This window comes from Saccoglossus kowalevskii, chromosome 4 (assembly GCF_978046115.1).
Source record: "Saccoglossus kowalevskii chromosome 4, keSacKowa6.1, whole genome shotgun sequence".
Lineage (NCBI taxonomy): Eukaryota > Metazoa > Hemichordata > Enteropneusta > Harrimaniidae > Saccoglossus > Saccoglossus kowalevskii.
This window is the reverse complement of record NC_140644.1, coordinates 26,286,187-26,307,254: the sequence shown is the minus strand read 5'-3', so window position 1 is coordinate 26,307,254 and position 21,068 is coordinate 26,286,187. Positions and strand designations below refer to the sequence as shown.

Here is a 21,068-nt window from a genome sequence, read left to right as displayed (position 1 = left end):
CTCTCTCAGATTTGTTCATTTTGTAATGAAATCTTTAATTCTCTAATTTTGGTGAATATTTTTGTCATTTTTGGTAAAAAGTGATATTTTCGACTTCTTGTTGAAAACCGCAAGTCCAATTGCTTTGATATTACATATATAGGTACTACATGTGGACCTCTCTCAGATTTGTTCATTTCATAATGATATATTCAATTCTCTAATTTTGGTGAATATTTTTGTCATTTTTGGTAAAAAGTGATATTTTCGACTTCTTGTTAAAAACCGCAAGTGCAATTGCTTTGATATTACATATATAGGTACTACATGTGGACCTCTCTCAGATTTGTTCATTTTGTGATGGTATCTTCAATTCTCTAATTTTGGTGAATATTTTTGTAATTTTTGGTAAAAAGTAATATTTTCGACTTCTTGTTAAAAACCGCAAGTCCGATTGCTTTGATATTACATATATAGGTACTACATGTGGACCTCTCTCAGATTTGTTCATTTTGTGATGATATCTTCAATTCTCTAATTTTGCTGAATATTTTTGTATTTTTTGGTAAAAAGTGATATTTTCGACTTGTTAAAAACCAATAGTTCAATTGCTTTGATATTACATATAGAGATACTACATGTAGACCTTTCTCAGATTTGTTCATTTTGTGATGATATCTTCAATTCTCTAATTTTGCTGAATATTTTTGTATTTTTTGGTAAAAAGTATTATTTTCGACTTGTTAAAAACCAATAGTTCAATTGCTTTGATATTACATATAGAGATACTACATGTAGACCTTTCTCAGATTTGTTCATTTTGTGATAATATCTTAATTCTCTAATTTTGGTGAATATTTTTGTCATTTTTGGTAAAAAGTGATATTTTCAACTTCTTGTTAAAAACCGCAAGTCCAATTGCTTTGATATTACCTATATAGGGTACTACATGTGGACCTCTCTCAGATTTGTTCATTTTGTAATGATATCTTTAATTCTCTAATTTTGGTGAATATTTTTGTCATTTTTGGTAAAAAGTGATATTTTCGACTTCTTGTTGAAAACCGCAAGTCCAATTGCTTTGATATTACATATATAGGTACTACATGTGGACCTCTCTCAGATTTGTTCATTTTGTAATGATATCTTTAATTCTCTAATTTTGGTGAATATTTTTGTCATTTTTGGTAAAAAGTGATATTTTCGACTTCTTGTTGAAAACCGCAAGTCCAATTGCTTTGATATTACATATATAGGTACTACATGTGGACCTCTCTCAGATTTGTTCATTTCATAATGATATATTCAATTCTCTAATTTTGGTGAATATTTTTGTCATTTTTGGTAAAAAGTGATATTTTCAACTTCTTGTTAAAAACCGCAAGTCCAATTGCTTTGATATTACCTATATAGGGTACTACATGTGGACCTCTCTCAGATTTGTTCATTTTGTAATGATATCTTTAATTCTCTAATTTTGATGAATATTTTTGTAATTTTTGGTAAAAAGTGATATTTTCCACTTCTTGTCTGATTGTTTTGATACTATACATATTGTTCATTTTCTAATGATATCTTCTGTTCTTTAATTGAAATGTGCATTGCTAACAGCTGAGCTATCTCAGCCGAGAGGCTGCTTGTTTATTTAATCTAGATTCTCAATGGGCAAGGTTATAATAGTTACGCTACGTTTTATAATATGGGAAAACACTGACTAAAATACTTGTTGCTGTTACAATAATTGAGACTTTTTTAGCTCCGCTGTCGACTTTGTCGAGCGGAGCTTATCATATGAGTGATTGTCCGTCGTCTGTCGCCGTCCGTGTCAATGTTTTACCTTTTCGACTTCTTCTTGAAAATTACAAGCCTGAATGTTTTGTTACTTGGGTAGACCTCTCTCAGATTTGTTCATTTCATTATGATATCTTCAATTCCCTAATTTTGGTGAATATTTTTGTCATTTTTGGTAAAAAGTGATATTTTCAACTTCTTGTTAAAAACCGCAAGTCCAATTGCTTTGATATTACCTATATAGGTACTACATTTGGACCTCTCTCAGATTAGTTCATTTTGTAATGATATCTTTAATTCTCTAATTTTGTTGAATATTTTTGTCATTTTTGGTAAAAAGTGATATTTTCGACTTCTTGTTGAAAACCGCAAGTCCAATTGCTTTGATATTACATATATAGGTACTATATGTGGTCCTCTCTCAGATTTGTTCATTTTGTAATGATATCTTTAATTCTCTAATTTTGGTGAATATTTTTGTAATTTTTGGTAAAAAGTAATATTTTCGACTTCTTGTTAAAAAACGCAAGTCCGATTGCTTTGATATTACATATATAGGTACTATATGTGGTCCTCTCTCAGATTTGTTCATTTTGTAATGATATCTTTAATTCTCTAATTTTGGTGAATATTTTTGTCATTTTTGGTAAAAAGTGATATTTTCGACTTGTTGTTGAAAACCGCAAGTCCAATTGCTTTGATATTACATATATAGGTACTACATGTGGACCTCTCTCAGATTTGTTCATTTTGTGATGATATCTTCAATTCTCTAATTTTGGTGAATATTTTTGTAATTTTTGGTAAAAAGTAATATTTTCGACTTCTTGTTAAAAACCGCAAGTTCGATTGCTTTGATATTACATATATAGGTACTACATGTGGACCTCTCTCAGATTTGTTCATTTTGTGATGATATCTTCAATTCTCTAATTTTGCTGAATATTTTTGTATTTTTTGGTAAAAAGTGATATTTTCGACTTGTTAAAAACCAATAGTTCAATTGCTTTGATATTACATATAGAGATACTACATGTAGACCTTTCTCAGATTTGTTCATTTTGTTATGATATCTTCAATTCTCTAATTTTGCTGAATATTTTTGTATTTTTTGGTAAAAAGTGATATTTTCGACTTGTTAAAAACCAATAGTTCAATTGCTTTGATATTACATATAGAGATACTACATGTAGACCTTTCTCAGATTTGTTCTTTTGTGATGATATCTTAATTCTCTAATTTTGGTGAATATTTTTGTCATTTTTGGTAAAAAGTGATATTTTCAACTTCTTGTTAAAAACCGCAAGTCCAATTGCTTTGATATTACCTATATAGGGTACTACATGTGGACCTCTCTCAGATTTGTTCATTTTGTAATGATATCTTTAATTCTCTAATTTTGGTGAATATTTTTGTAATTTTTGGTAAAAAGTGATATTTTCGACTTCTTGTTGAAAACCGCAAGTCCAATTGCTTTGATATTACATATAGAGGTACTACATGTAGTCCTCTCTCAGATTTGTTCATTTTGTAATGATATCTTTAATTCTCTAATTTTGGTGAATATTTTTGTCATTTTTGGTAAAAAGTGATATTTTCAACTTCTTGTTAAAAACCGCAAGTCCAATTGCTTTGATATTACCTATATAGGTACTACATGTGGACCTCTCTCAGATTTGTTCATTTTGTAATGATATCTTTAATTCTCTAATTTTGGTGAATATTTTTGTCATTTTTGGTAAAAAGTGATATTTTCAACTTCTTGTTAAAAACCGCAAGTCCAATTGCTTTGATATTATATATATAGGTACTACATGTGGACCTCTCTCAGATTTGTTCATTTCATAATGATATATTCAATTCTCTAATTTTGGTGAATATTTTTGTCATTTTTGGTAAAAAGTGATATTTTCAACTTCTTGTTAAAAACCGCAAGTCCAATTGCTTTGATATTACCTATATAGGGTACTACATGTGGACCTCTCTCAGATTTGTTCATTTTGTAATGATATCTTTAATTCTCTAATTTTGGTGAATATTTTTGTAATTTTTGGTAAAAAGTGATATTTTCGACTTCTTGTTGAAAACCGCAAGTCCAATTGCTTTGATATTACATATAGAGGTACTACATGTAGTCCTCTCTCAGATTTGTTCATTTTGTAATGATATCTTTAATTCTCTAATTTTGGTGAATATTTTTGTCATTTTTGGTAAAAAGTGATATTTTCAACTTCTTGTTAAAAACCGCAAGTCCAATTGCTTTGATATTACCTATATAGGTACTACATGTGGACCTCTCTCAGATTTGTTCATTTTGTAATGATATCTTTAATTCTCTAATTTTGGTGAATATTTTTGTCATTTTTGGTAAAAAGTGATATTTTCAACTTCTTGTTAAAAACCGCAAGTCCAATTGCTTTGATATTATATATATAGGTACTACATGTGGACCTCTCTCAGATTTGTTCATTTCATAATGATATATTCAATTCTCTAATTTTGGTGAATATTTTTGTCATTTTTGGTAAAAAGTGATATTTTCAACTTCTTGTTAAAAACCGCAAGTCCAATTGCTTTGATATTACCTATATAGGGTACTACATGTGGACCTCTCTCAGATTTGTTCATTTTGTAATGATATCTTTAATTCTCTAATTTTGATGAATATTTTTGTAATTTTTGGTAAAAAGTGATATTTTCGACTTCTTGTTAAAAACCGCAAGTCCAATTGCTTTGATATTACATATATAGGTACTACATGTGGACCTCTCTCAGATTTGTTCATTTCATAATGATATATTCAATTCTCTAATTTTGGTGAATATTTTTGTCATTTTTGGTAAAAAGTGATATTTTCAACTTCTTGTTAAAAACCGCAAGTCCAATTGCTTTGATATTACCTATATAGGGTACTACATGTGGACCTCTCTCAGATTTGTTCATTTTGTAATGATATCTTTAATTCTCTAATTTTGATGAATATTTTTGTAATTTTTGGTAAAAAGTGATATTTTCGACTTCTTGTTAAAAACCGCAAGTCCAATTGCTTTGATATTACATATATCAAGTGTTATATATATAAGTGTTTTTATTTGCCTCAATTGTTTATTAGTTGCTGTCTAATACCTATTGTTTAGATATTAAACTAAACAAATATAGATGAGTTCCATTCTTACATGCAGTCATCTGTGTTCAGATCTAGCTACCACTAGTGTTGTCAAACACTAGTTTAATAATAATAATATTTATTTATTCACCCAATAATAATAACAATAAGAAACACAAATGGTAAGAAAATAGTTTGACACAGTGTGTCACAGTCGTGTTGCGTTCAGTACCCTAATGTGCTTGCACTCCAATAGGAGGGCATGCTGAGCACATCGAAGAACATCTGTACAGCAACGTTGCTGATAGGACGGGACCACATCTCTCCCTGTTGATGTAGGTGAAAGTCACTGAATTTTTGCACTTAAGAAAAGCCAAACAACCCTAAGTGTTTTGCAAGTTGAACCACCTTCAGCTCCCTCCCTTCAGTTGTTGTGTCTGGATAAATGAGAAGTATCCCAGAGTCCATCCATCCATTATGTGTGTCCTCGCAAACTACATTTGAAGTACCAGTACTTGATAAGATGGCCAAATGTGCATGAATGAAAAGAATCCCGAATGATCGACCACAGCAAGTCTTCCAGCAATAGTCATACAGTAATAACATGCAAGTCCAGATAATTTCCCTGTTGAAGCTAATCCGTCAGGAATGTTTCTAGGTCTAGCTGAATGTCTGGAGCAAACATTCCCACTGCCCTATAACTAAAAGTTGTGCTGATCTTGTAGTGGCATTTGTCTCAAGAATAGAATACCATATATATATTACCATCCCTAGGTAAACCAGACAATATTTATCTTTAAATAATTTTGATAACAAACCCTAGTGACTGCAAGAAGGTACCAAAGGTGTTCGGACAAGATAATTGATGGTGAAGCAAGCTATCTAATTAAAAATGAATAGAGAAGCACTTGCCTTGAAGCTATATTTTACTACCAATGCCAGGCACATCTTTTAAAATGCCAGAGGCACAAAGACCGAGCGAACTGAAGAAACTTGTTGTTGTTTGAAATGGTTGTCTGTTTGGGTGTATTGCTATTTATAAGTATGCATCTATTACATTCTAAGTTGCCAGAAAGTCAGTAGATTTAATGCACTACTGAATTCAGTGTGGTGTGAGCAGCTGAAGGCAATGAAGTCACTGGTGTTTTCAAGAAAGAAATCTGTGTGGTGATCGGTTTCGCCATTGTGGTAGTGAATGTCTTGGCATGAGTGATAGATATCAACTTCAGACCAATATAGAGGACAGAGTGGGCGACAACATGAGTGACTGGTTTTACAGGGACTTGGTTGGTGTGTACTGGAACTGTACAGACCCATACAAAAGTAAAAAAAAATAACTTTTTGCAGGTATACCAAGGAAGAGTACAATGTCTAATAAAAAAATCTAAGCCGCCTGGATGACCTAAAACTTAGATAGGTTTAAGGTTTGTATCAGAATGTATGCCATAAGTACAAAGAGCATATTGACTACCAGTACAGAGACTGTGGAGAATTATGGGGCCTGTACCACCAGTAGAATCTGTTGCAGTGTGAGGCCTCTTATTGATATTGCGACAGACAGACACCCACAGAACTCACACTGGACAGGGGGTTATCAAGACTATAGTACTGGAAATGAAATACGCATACACCAAAATATCAAGTTAAATCTCCTGGCTTTTAATACCTCTCAAAATAATCACAAGAAACAAAGCACAGAATAATACAATGAATAAATTCACTAAAATAAGGGATTGCTTAGGGAAGTGTGCATTGATGATAACTCACAGTTCCAGGATGTGGAAATTGATGACAGTCAATGGCTTCTGCAACACAGCAACGAAGAGATACAGGGGTCTTGCTTGCGGAGGAACGCTGTTATTCTGAAGGGCACCGCTGATAGCAGAAGATCGCAGAGCAGTTCATACAAGTCTCACAGAATGATGATTGAAGCCTGTATCACATTATCGCAGCAGCAACACACAGAGTACAGTACTTAATTGAAATGGGAACCACAACTGTCCTCAATGTAGTCTATTTATAGAGCATAAATGGCCCAGTTTCAAGTACACCACCTGGGTTTCTACAGGAGCCAATCAGAATGTGGTCTTACTTATACTATAAAGACAGTGAAACTTGTACAGCAACATCGATTCACAGATCCCAAATAAAGTTATAAAGTCTTGCATGCAGTCAAGAATATACTACTGTAAAGATAGCCTACCCGTTATCTAGAAATTGACGAAACTACAGAGGGCTATTAAAGTGATATGAACCTGCTAAGACGTGCAAAACAACAAAACAGGTAACAAAGACGACAATGCAAATAATAAATAGTTGTAATATACACTGACTGCAAAATGAGCGCTGCATTATTCAGTTGTTTTGAGTTGTAAACTGGAGTATTGCTACAGTATATGATAAACCAGCTCAGCTAAGATTTCCTCTCAAAAGTGACAGATTTTAATTGGTAGAATTTACGTTTGCTCAACATGAGGAAAGAGCAGACCGGAACTTACCCATATTTTTTTAGCTTAGACAATAAATGAACAACATACATTTTTGGTGATAAATTGCCAGCATAAACATGTATACTTACTTTTCAAGATACAGGTGAAAGAAAACCTGAAAGACAATAATAAAGTTATTTTCATCACTGATGATGATGATGATAAAGATGTTAGACTATCAGAATATTTTTCACTCCAATTTTGATCAGTGTTTGTTCTCCTATGTATTGGTTATAATGGCATCTAAAATGAACTGAAATTTTGGTGTGAGTAGTATATATTTCAAGATGCAGTTAAATAATTGGTTGAACAGAGAAAGAAAGAATGCATGCACAGACAAGAAAGATATCTTTACTGAGTCCCAGGTATTAGATTACTATTCAGGTAGTGCAGTAATCTGTTATTTTGATGGCTCATTTTCCCTGCCAGATTTTGGTGAAATTGTTACCCTTCAATTGTTTATCAGTATTTGTTGTTATTTTTTCGTCTAAATGTTGTTGGTGGTATACTGTAGAACAATATGTTTGATGTTTTCCCTGTCGTTTGTACTTTCAATATCTTTCCAGATCAGCCTTTATTCTTGTCTTGTTTTTGTGTGTTTGTTTGTTTTGATATTATTTATTTATTCTTGAAATCTGCCAGTCTTATTTCCTTGTTAATTGGTATGTATGTGCCTTTAATGGTGAACCTTCATAAGATGTATTCATTTCTTGTCAATAACTTCTTTTGGTAAAGAAATTAATTACTAGTGTGATTGTTTTGTTAGTTTTATTTGGTATGTATGTGTCGTCGGTGGACCTGTATAAGATTTGTTCACTTTGTGAATTTTCTATTCCTTGTGAATACTGTTAATGTATTAGTAAAAAAAAAAAACGTTTTCATCTTGAAAACTATCAACCTGATTTATTTGATATGTGGGTATTTGTTCATTTAGTAATTGATACCTTCATTCATTGATTTTCAGTGAACATTTTAGTAATTTTTGGTAAAAAAAATTTATATTATCGACTATTTTTTGAAAACTACCAACTCATTTGAAAACTCAATTGCCTTATAGCATGTTAATTTTATTGAATTCTGTTATCAACAATAGTTCACATGTGTGTGCTTTTTTTTATTCTATATATGACAAGATCTGTCACCCTTTCAATGAATACTAACAAAGGGCAAGGTACCCACTGTTTAACTATGCTTTTTTTTATTTTTATTTTTATGTAGGTCTAATCTTGGTGACAGTTTTTGTTGCTGTGGTTAATGCAAAATTACTGAATTCTGTGTCTGCTACATCACAGATATTATCATTTGTTGTATTAATTAAATCTCTTATTGGATTGTTTTTTTGCCATCTGCCTTGTTGTTCCAAATGTATTTTACTGCTGATGGTTCAGGTTTATTAATTTGACGATCATCAATTGTATTCGTATTACGAGATACAGGGACGCATTTTGGTCAGAAATACAGGTTAGGTCATGAACTATACTGCATGATGTCATTCATATTATTCCAAAATCAGCTGTATTTACAGCCATTATAAGTATAAATTTTCGGACTAAGTTTCCAATATAGTACATCCATAGATAGTTCAATGAGCAGTCTACCAAAAATTTTGATACTAGAATTAAAGGAGCTATCTTTGATATTTCTTGCACTAAAGCATTCATCAGTATAATTACTGAGCGGAGGTAAGTGCTCGTTATTATCTTTCTTGATTAGGTCTTTAATCAACTCTATTGTAGAGTAAAAGTCATCAAGTGGGATAATATCACCCTTAGCAGAGAAATGTTTGACATCAATTCCTAATAATGCGAATTTTTCACATTATTTGTTTTTATGAATTTCAGAGTTTTCTGGTGGAGTATATAGTTTTTCGTCCTGATTAAGTATTTGATTTTTTATTGTTAGAACTACTGGATGAATTCCTAATGACAACATGCACACAATGTATGGATGAATTCCTAATGACAACATGCACACAATGTATGGATGAATTCCTAATGACACCATGCACACAATGTATGGATGAATTCCTAATGACACCATGTACACAATGTATGGATGAATTCCTAATGACAACATGCACACAATGTATTGATGAATTCCTAATGACACCATGTACACAATGTATTGATGAATTCCTAATGACAACATGCACACAATGTATGGATGAATTCCTAATGACACCATGCACACAATGTATGGATGAATTCCTAATGACACCATGCACACAATGTATGGATGAATTCCTAATGACACCATGCACACAATGTATGGATGAATTCCTAATGACACCATGCACACAATGTATGGATGAATTCCTAATGACACCATGCACACAATGTATGGATGAATTCCTAATGACACCATGCACACAATGTATGGATGAATTCCTAATGACACCATGTACACAATGTATGGATGAATTCCTAATGACACCATGCACACAATGTATGGATGAATTCCTAATGACACCATGCACACAATGTATGGATGAATTCCTAATGACACCATGCACACAATGTATGGATGAATTCCTAATGACACCATGTACACAATGTATGAATGAATTCCTAATGACACCATGCACACAATGTATGGATGAATTCCTAATGACACCATGTACACAACTTATGGATGAATTCCTAATGACACCATGTACACAATGTATGGATGAATTCCTAATGACACCATGTACACAATGTATGGATGAATTCCTAATGACACCATGTACACAATGTATGGATGAATTCCTAATGACACCATGTACACAATGTATGGATGAATTCCTAATGACACCATGTACACAATGTATGGATGAATTCCTAATGACACCATGCACACAACTTATGAATGAATTCCTAATGACACCATGCACACAATGTATGGATGAATTCCTAATGACACTATGTACACAATGTATGGATGAATTCCTAATGACACCATGTACACAATGTATGGATGTATTCCTAATGACACCATGTACACAATGTATGGATGAATTCCTAATGACACCATGTACACAATGTATGGATGAATTCCTAATGACACCATGCACACAATGTATGGATGAATTCCTAATGACAACATGCACACAATGTATGGATGAATTCCTAATGACACCATGTACACAATGTATGGATGAATTCCTAATGACACCATGTACACAATGTATGGATGAATTCCTAATGACACCATGCACACAATGTATGGATGAATTCCTAATGACACCATGCACACAACTTATGAATGAATTCCTAATGACACCATGCACACAATGTATGGATGAATTCCTAATGACACCATGCACACAATGTATGGATGAATTCCTAATGACACCATGTACACAATGTATGGATGAATTCCTAATGACACCATGCACACAACTTATGAATGAATTCCTAATGACACCATGCACACAATGTATGGATGAATTCCTAATGACACCATGCACACAATGTATGGATGAATTCCTAATGACACCATGTACACAATGTATGGATGAATTCCTAATGACACCATGTACACAATGTATGGATGAATTCCTAATGACACCATGCACACAATGTATGGATGAATTCCTAATGACACCATGCACACAATGTATGGATGAATTCCTAATGACAACATGCACACAATGTATGGATGAATTCCTAATGACACCATGTACACAATGTATGGATGAATTCCTAATGACACCATGTTATGTATAAAGGAAAGAGCAGTACTTTCCTAACTTCATTTCGACAAATGTTGTAATGTGTTCAACAATTGACACCATGCACACAATGTATGGATGAATTCCTAATGACACTATGTACACAATGTATGGATGAATTCCTAATGACACCATGCACACAATGCATGGATGAATTCCTAATGACACCATGCACACAATGTATGGATGAATTCCTAATGACACCATGCACACAATGTATGAATGAATTCCTAATGACAACATGCACACAATGTATGGATGAATTCCTAATGACACCATGCACACAATGTATGAATGAATTCCTAATGACAACATGCACACAATGTATGGATGAATTCCTAATGACACCATGTACACAATGTATGGATGAATTCCTAATGACACCATGTACACAATGTATGAATGAATTCCTAATGACACCATGCACACAATGTATGGATGAATTCCTAATGACACCATGTACACAATGTATGGATGAATTCCTAATGACACCATGCACACAACTTATGAATGAATTCCTAATGACACAATGTACACAATGTATGGATGAATTCCTAATGACACCATGCACACAATGTATGGATGAATTCCTAATGACACCATGTACACAATGTATGGATGAATTCCTAATGACACCATGTACACAATGTATGGATGAATTCCTAATGACACCATGCACACAATGTATGGATGAATTCCTAATGACACCATGTACACAATGTATGGATGAATTCCTAATGACAACATGCACACAATGTATGGATGAATTCCTAATGACACCATGCACACAATGTATGGATGAATTCCTAATGACACCATGTTATGTATAAAGGAAAGAGCAGTACTTTCCTAACTTCATTTCGACAAATGTTGTAATGTGTTCAACAATTGACACCATGCACACAATGTATGGATGAATTCCTAATGACACTATGTACACAATGTATGGATGAATTCCTAATGACACCATGCACACAATGCATGGATGAATTCCTAATGACACCATGCACACAATGTATGGATGAATTCCTAATGACACCATGCACACAATGTATGAATGAATTCCTAATGACAACATGCACACAATGTATGGATGAATTCCTAATGACACCATGCACACAATGTATGAATGAATTCCTAATGACAACATGCACACAATGTATGGATGAATTCCTAATGACACCATGTACACAATGTATGGATGAATTCCTAATGACACCATGTACACAATGTATGAATGAATTCCTAATGACACCATGCACACAATGTATGGATGAATTCCTAATGACACCATGTACACAATGTATGGATGAATTCCTAATGACACCATGCACACAACTTATGAATGAATTCCTAATGACACAATGTACACAATGTATGGATGAATTCCTAATGACACCATGCACACAATGTATGGATGAATTCCTAATGACACCATGTACACAATGTATGGATGAATTCCTAATGACACCATGTACACAATGTATGGATGAATTCCTAATGACACCATGCACACAATGTATGGATGAATTCCTAATGACACCATGTACACAATGTATGGATGAATTCCTAATGACACCATGCACACAATGTATGGATGAATTCCTATTGACACCATGTACACAATGTATGGATGAATTCCTAATGACACCATGTTATGTATAAAGGAAAGAGCAGTACTTTCCTAACTTGTAATGTGTTCAACAATTACTTCAAAAGCGGTAACTATGAAAGGTTATTAGTACCTAAGATAAGAGGGACAAATAACCAAAGATATTCTGCCAACAAAAAGACGATAGAAGACACGATTTCATGTTGTCACTTTCTGGGCATACGCTGTGGCAGCACATGGGGTTGGAATGATTCTTCTCATTTTATGATAATTTGGCTGTTGTTCAATGGATTTTTTTAAGTGAATCAATGTCCTTTTCAAATGAAAAACGTTTCTGGAACGTTATTTGAAAATTTATGATATACTTATTTCAAGACTTGTACATATGTAAACCGATTTCTTTGGTATTTCCCTAATTCTGAATTGATAGTATTCTATGGTGAGTCATGCTGTTTATGTATTAGCTTACATGAATGTGATGCTAAAAGTCTCATATTTTTTGGGAAAAAGTTTTTTGTGATTATTTCAAATTCAGAATGGTGAAAGTTGTTGGAATTAATTTGCTTGATTGTAAATATAAGTATGGCAAAAATCATCTGTCTGTAATTATAATTCCCATTCAGACAAAGTCTAAAAACTGTGCTTCTCTACCTGTATCTCAGACATACCTGGACCGATCACATTCAAACTTCACACATACATGTCCATTCATTTCACAATCTGATTTATATCTCTGACAAGCCCTGGCCGATCGTGTTCAAATTTCAGACTCATGTCGCATATGTTTTTGTTTGTTGATCTGATTCAAGATTCAAGAAGCCATGTCAATGTTAACAATTTGAGGGAATACAGTTCTGGAGTCATATTCCTGATTGTTTATCTCACTCAGCCTTATTGTATTCACTGTTTCTGTAACTACCATAATTAATATTTAAGAAAAACCTGACACTCTCCTGACATGACCATGCCACCTGTATTCAACAACAACTTCATCTATGTATATTATTTATAATTCTAAGAAACATCTTTGGCTTGTTCCCTGCAGGATAATGCAAATATGCTGTTGCCATGGATACACGGACTGATCCTGTTTATGCTTGTGGAGCTGGCCTGCACTATTTACATTTTTGTGGAAGCAGTAAGTGTGATTATTATGTGGTGTGTTCATTTTATGAGCTGATAGGTTTATCATGAAGGCATTTATTTAAAACATGTCACATTAAAATGCTGGGTAATTTAACTTCCTGTTCTTGAACTAGTTTCAGTATAATCATGCATTGCCTAAAAATCTATTTGGATAGTATCTGTATAGATAATGGTACAAAGAATGTTTATCAAATGCAATGTTTATGTCTGTACTTTGTTCTGTTTCAGGGTATGAGTAGCATGTACTGGTTTTCTCTCTTTGAGTTGGTCTTCTATGTTGGACGCACTGTGCTGAATGTGAGTAGATAGCTATTAGGTCTTCGTGTTCAATTTTAAACAAAGAAAACTGTCAATAATCATGAAACCTACATCAGTGTTAGCGTCGTAGAATACTATGTGTTAATTTGAATGTTGGAATAAGTGCAGATACGTTTATAAAGCGAATGCACATATGGCTTTCTTGTTTGTAGTACTAGATGTAATAATCTTCAACACATGACCATTGTGAATATTATTCAATCTGTTTTTAGAATTTATTTATTAACACAACACTTCAAAAAGTACGGCAGTAAGGTCACTAAAAACTACAAGACAATAAAAAAAATGATTGACAGTATAAGATAAAAAGTGGACACAAATTACAAAGTTACATTCACAAATTAAAAGATTTACTGGAAATTAAACATACTAAAATACATTACAATATATCTATACTCCTACTATGAGGTGCTGTCTTATTTTAAGGAAATGTTTTTTTTCAAAGTTTCTATATGTTCTTAAAATAGTTTTTCCTGTAGATGGCTTGTTGTCATTGTGAATATCTTCCAATGTAACATGAAGGATTCTTCAAGTTGATTTTTTATTTCCATTAATTTGCATTTAATAATCAGTATATATAATTACAGTTTGATCCATTTTTGTTGATTGGATATCCACTTTGACGAACCATTTGCTATTCATTTGATTATTCGCTTGTGCTGCTTCTTTGAGTAGTAACTTTTCTTTAGTTAATTACTTGGCAGTAATGTTTAATTATCGGTAGATGTTTTTTTATGAATATGTCCACCGGAAATATCCCAATTCTTCACCAATATTTTTAGAGTAGTGATACACCCTCAAAATGTCATCAGTCTGTGCATTAACAGTATGAAGAGAAAAAAACATGCGATAATACCACTGCAATATGATAATTTTGAACTAAATAACAATAACTGGCATAGTACAGTGACAGTAATTAAAAATAATGAGGACTGAAAGTTGATTTTGAAAAAAAAAAATAACAATTTTGAAAACCATCAACAGCCGTGCTGGTTTTAATTCGTATTTTCATTTCCTTCCTTCCCCTGAATCTGAATTAAAAACAGAATTATACCAGGTACCACCAAATAACTTCTAAAAATCACACCTAAACAGAAAACTGGTTTGGTGTTTGATTTAGATAATTCTTCATTGTATTCAATAAGTGAATGTTTTCTGTGTCCTCTGTAGATTTACTGCGTTCTGTGTGTGGTTTCTCAGTACCAAGAATTGAAAGCCGGTCGTGGTCGATTAGAAGATATGAGAAGACCTGTAAGTAGATCAATAGTTCCGATTCTTGCATCGTCTATACCTATATTATCAGTAATTACTGTACAATTGAAAAAACATTCAGTGCTGAATCTAATACTACTTGAACACATTCTGTGGTAATTCTCACTTTATCTTGTTATGAACTCTTTCCAATGTTTTTGACAAAACTTTAATATTGTTTACTTATTTTGACCAAAAACAAATTATTTTCATCAACATTTTCATTAAGCTAAATATTAAACATACCAGGTAACCATTTTTGTCTAATAACCCACCCTGGATGATATTTTGGAGGAAGAGTTGGGTGAAATGCTGACTCCAAAACGTTACCAGGACGTTCTTATAGCACATTTTGTTGTAAATACTATTTCAATTCATTACATGTATAGCCTTAAACACAATAGTCATATTGCTGTCAGTATTCTAGTATTGATGTCAGTATTCTAGTATTGCTGTCAGTATTCTAGTATTGCTGTCAGTATTCTAGTATTGATGTCAGTATTCTAGTATTGATGTCAGTATTCTAGTATTGCTGTCAGTATTCTAGTATTGATGTCAGTATTCTAGTATTGCTGTCAGTATTCTAGTATTGATGTCAGTATTCTAGTATTGATGTCAGTATTCTAGTATTGCTGTCAGTATTCTAGTATTGCTGTCAGTATTCTAGTATTGATGTCAGTATTCTAGTATTGATGTCAGTATTCTAGTATTGCTGTCAGTATTCTAGTATTGATGTCAGTATTCTAGTATTGCTGTCAGTATTCTAGTATTGATGTCAGTATTCTAGTATTGATGTCAGTATTCTAGTATTGCTGTCAGTATTCTAGTATTGATGTCAGTATTCTAGTATTGATGTCAGTATTCTAGTATTGCTGTCAGTATTCTAGTATTGATGTCAGTATTCTAGTATTGCTGTCAGTATTCTAGTATTGATGTCAGTATTCTAGTATTGATGTCAGTATTCTAGTATTGCTGTCAGTATTCTAGTATTGATGTCAGTATTCTAGTATTGCTGTCAGTATTCTAGTATTGATGTCAGTATTCTAGTATTGCTGTCAGTATTCTAGTATTGATGTCAGTATTCTAGTATTGATGTCAGTATTCTAGTATTGCTGTCAGTATTCTAGTATTGCTGTCAGTATTCTAGTATTGATGTCAGTATTCTAGTAATGATGTCAGTATTCTAGTATTGCTGTCAGTATTCTAGTATTGATGTCAGTATTCTAGTATTGCTGTCAGTATTCTAGTATTGATGTCAGTATTCTAGTATTGATGTCAGTATTCTAGTATTGCTGTCAGTATTCTAGTATTGATGTCAGTATTCTAGTATTGATGTCAGTATTCTAGTATTGCTGTCAGTATTCTAGTATTGATGTCAGTATTCTAGTATTGCTGTCAGTATTCTAGTATTGATGTCAGTATTCTAGTATTGATGTCAGTATTCTAGTATTGATGTCAGTATTCTAGTATTGATGTCAGTATTCTAGTATTGCTGTCAGTATTCTAGTATTGATGTCAGTATTCTAGTATTGCTGTCAGTATTCTAGTATTGATGTCAGTATTCTAGTATTGCTGTCAGTATTCTAGTATTGATGTCAGTATTCTAGTATTGATGTCAGTATTCTAGTATTGATGTCAGTATTCTAGTATTGCTGTCAGTATTCTAGTATTGATGTCAGTATTCTAGTATTGATGTCAGTATTCTAGTATTGCTGTCAGTATTCTAGTATTGCTGTCAGTATTCTAGTATTGCTGTCAGTATTCTAGTATTGATGTCAGTATTCTAGTATTGATGTCAGTATTCTAGTATTGCTGTCAGTATTCTAGTATTGATGTCAGTATTCTAGTATTGCTGTCAGTATTCTAGTATTGATGTCAGTATTCTAGTATTGATGTCAGTATTCTAGTATTGCTGTCAGTATTCTAGTATTGATGTCAGTATTCTAGTATTGATGTCAGTATTCTAGTATTGCTGTCAGTATTCTAGTATTGCTGTCAGTATTCTAGTATTGCTGTCAGTATTCTAGTATTGATGTCAGTATTCTAGTATTGATGTCAGTATTCTAGTATTGATGTCAGTATTCTAGTATTGCTGTCAGTATTCTAGTATTGCTGTCAGTATTCTAGTATTGATGTCAGTATTCTAGTATTGATGTCAGTATTCTAGTATTGCTGTCAGTATTCTAGTATTGCTGTCAGTATTCTAGTATTGCTGTCAGTATTCTAGTATTGATGTCAGTATTCTAGTATTGCTGTCAGTATTCCAGTATTGATGTCAGTATTCTAGTATTGATGTCAGTATTCTAGTATTGCTGTCAGTATTCTAGTATTGCTGTCAGTATTCTAGTATTGATGTCAGTATTCTAGTATTGATGTCAGTATTCTAGTATTGATGTCAGTATTCTAGTATTGATGTCAGTATTCTAGTATTGATGTCAGTATTCTAGTATTGATGTCAGTATTCTAGTATTGATGTCAGTATTCTAGTATTGATGTCAGTATTATAGTATTGATGTCAGTATTCTAGTATTGCTGTCAGTATTCTAGTATTGCTGTCAGTATTCTAGTATTGCTGTCAGTATTCTAGTATTGCTGTCAGTATTCTAGTATTGCTGTCAGTATTCTAGTATTGATGTCAGTATTCTAGTATTGATGTCAGTATTCTAGTATTGCTGTCAGTATTCTAGTATTGCTGTCAGTATTCTAGTATTGATGTCAGTATTCTAGTATTGATGTCAGTATTCTAGTATTGATGTCAGTATTCTAGTATTGCTGTCAGTATTCTAGTATTGCTGTCAGTATTCTAGTATTGATGTCAGTATTCTAGTATTGCTGTCAGTATTCTAGTATTGCTGTCAGTATTCTAGTATTGATGTCAGTATTCTAGTATTGCTGTCAGTATTCTAGTATTGCTGTCAGTATTCTAGTATTGCTGTCAGTATTCTAGTATTGCTGTCAGTATTCTAGTATTGCTGTCAGTATTCTAGTATTGCTGTCAGTATTCTAGTATTGATGTCAGTATTCTAGTATTGCTGTCAGTATTCTAGTATTGCTGTCAGTATTCTAGTATTGCTGTCAGTATTCTAGTATTGCTGTCAGTATTCTAGTATTGCTGTCAGTATTCTAGTATTGATGTCAGTATTCTAGTATTGATGTCAGTATTCTAGTATTGATGTCAGTATTCTAGTATTGATGTCAGTATTCTAGTATTGATGTCAGTATTCTAGTATTAATGTCAGTATTCTAGTATTAATGTCAGTATTCTAGTATTAATGTCAGTATTCTAGTATTGCTGTCAGTATTCTAGTATTGATGTCAGTATTCTAGTATTGCTGTCAGTATTCTAGTATTGATGTCAGTATTCTAGTATTGATGTCAGTATTCTAGTATTGCTGTCAGTATTCTAGTATTGATGTCAGTATTCTAGTATTGATGTCAAGCAAAAATGAAAGGCCTTAATTAGTTCTAAAATATTGGTTTTACACTTCAAAAAGTGATGGTAAAAAAATAGTGCTCAGTGATTTTAATGTGATAATATGCTTTTGTTTTTTTCATTATGTTGGCAAACAAAACTAACTAAACACAGATGCATTGATTCAATTACAAACGATCACAGTAGTTATTTAACTTGTTGTCAAGTCATTGATAACATTGATTATAAATCAGTCATGATTGTAATAGTGTTCAAAATATCAGTTTGTAGGTTTTGTTATGAAATGCAAGTAGAAGAATAAACCTGAAACTGCGCCATTTGATCTAATACATGTAGGTCAATCTGATTATTAACCAATCAAAATGCAGTGTCAGCAACAATGAAAATCTTATTAAAATTGGACTCTAATTTAGATGATAGATTTTCTAAAATGACTCCTAAATTACTGTTAAATACTTAATCATCATGAGGATCTTGATTTCGCGAGAGGTGATCTTGTGCAGGGTTAATTCCACATGAACATCTATTTTATGAATAATAATGAGCTTGTAGTATTACAGTTAAAATCAATGAAAATCATTTACTTCAGTTTTGAAATGCCGTCGCAGGAAAAAATGAAACGAAAATGAAAATTTCACAGTATAATATTTATGCCACATTATGATTTTGCTCATAAATAAATTGACAGCTTTTTTGCCATTAAAAGTTGCCAATCTGCCATTTTTTTTTTGATCGGCAGTGTATCGGGAAAATGTGGTACTACATGTGTACTTCTATGTAAATTTAGAAAAATTTGGAAATAATAGTGGAAGGGTGGTAGCTCTGATAGTTTCGGTAGGAGGGAGAATTCACTATGAATGATGAGGTCTTTAAACAGATAAGCATGGAAAAAATTGGCTGGAAAGTGCTAGGATCTATGACAAGAAAATGGTTGAATACTGACGCATTCATGATAAATCACTCGTATTATATCTTTCAATCCATTTGTTTAAATAAATTAACATTTTTTTAAACCTTCATCTTATTAATTTATAGATGTTTTCTGTGCTCTTGTGTCTCTTATGTAGATTCAACATATTGTCGTTTATCAAGCAGGCATCAGTGGCATGGTGGGCACAAACATCCCACCTAGTGGCCCTGTCATTATACAACCGCTCAGAGCAGATTTCCAAAGCATGACTGGTTCAACATTTCTACAGAACTTTGCAGCTTCACCAATGATGGCTGAGCCGCCTCCTTACAGTGCTCCTAATGTAGCGGCCCCAGCTTACCAAGCCAATCCGATGCCAGCAGAAATAGTAAGGACAAGGTCTGCCGCAACATTGACACCACAGCGGCCACCACGTTTAACGCTTCGAAAACAACTAGCTGAACCGTGATACATTCATGTATATCAATAATAGGTTGTGATATAATGTGACTGAAAGTATTAAGGTAGTGAGACTATTATTTGTGTTGAAAATTACGATTTTCACATTTATTTATTAATTGATGAAATGCACTATAAACTTTCATCTGATAAAGTCAACGTAACCTAGAATGTCATGTAAGTTGGTTAAAATGTAGATTTTCTGAAGGGAAGCAAGGCAGCTTCAGTAGTGTTTTCCAAAATCAACAACACAGGTTTAATCTGTGTGCCTATAAGTTTCAAAGATTAACTCAAGACAAAGCAATGTTAGGATGTGTTATCAGTAGCTATCTGACACACATTAGTGGCGTTCACGTTAGAGATCTCGGCACGTGCTGAGACTCGGGACCGAGTCGGCACGTGCCGAAAATTGTGTGTGAACGGCCGGGACCGAGTCGGCACGTGCCGAAAAGAACTCGGCACGTGCCGAGTTTCGGTTCCAAGCATCCATCGGGACCGAGATCGAGTTCTTTTCGGCACGTGCCGACTCGGTCCCAACCGTTCACACACAATTTTCGGCACGTGCCGAAAAGAACTCGATCTCGGTCCCGATGGATGCTTGGAACCGAAACTCGGCACGTGCCGAGATTTGCTGCCTGAACGCTCGGCACGAGCCGAAATCACGCCCTCGGTGGTAAATTTAAGAAAAACATAAGTTGATTGATACTAGCATGAAATTACGATGACAGGAAATTCGGATATACTAGTAGATGGTCGGATGCTGTAGTAATGAATGCAAACCGTCATCAGCGACGCATATTTATGTGCTGCTACAACCTCTATTTTCTTGCACATTTTACATTGACGTGAAAAAAAGCATTAT

General features: G+C 33.2%; 1 protein-coding gene across 1 annotated transcript in view; it reads left to right on the top strand.

The window, feature by feature from the left end:
* The window catches only part of LOC144355082 (uncharacterized), a 74,148-nt gene extending 53,521 nt beyond the window's left edge, over window positions 1-20,627 (top strand). The window contains exons 4-7 of the mRNA XM_085498588.1: window positions 13,735-13,827; window positions 14,064-14,132; window positions 15,324-15,404; window positions 19,905-20,627. Coding sequence (XP_085354714.1) covers window positions 13,735-13,827; window positions 14,064-14,132; window positions 15,324-15,404; window positions 19,905-20,216 — 555 coding nt within the window. The 3' untranslated portion in view covers window positions 20,217-20,627. The remainder of the gene's footprint in view (window positions 1-13,734; window positions 13,828-14,063; window positions 14,133-15,323; window positions 15,405-19,904) is intronic.
* The last annotated feature ends 441 nt before the right edge of the window (window positions 20,628-21,068 follow it).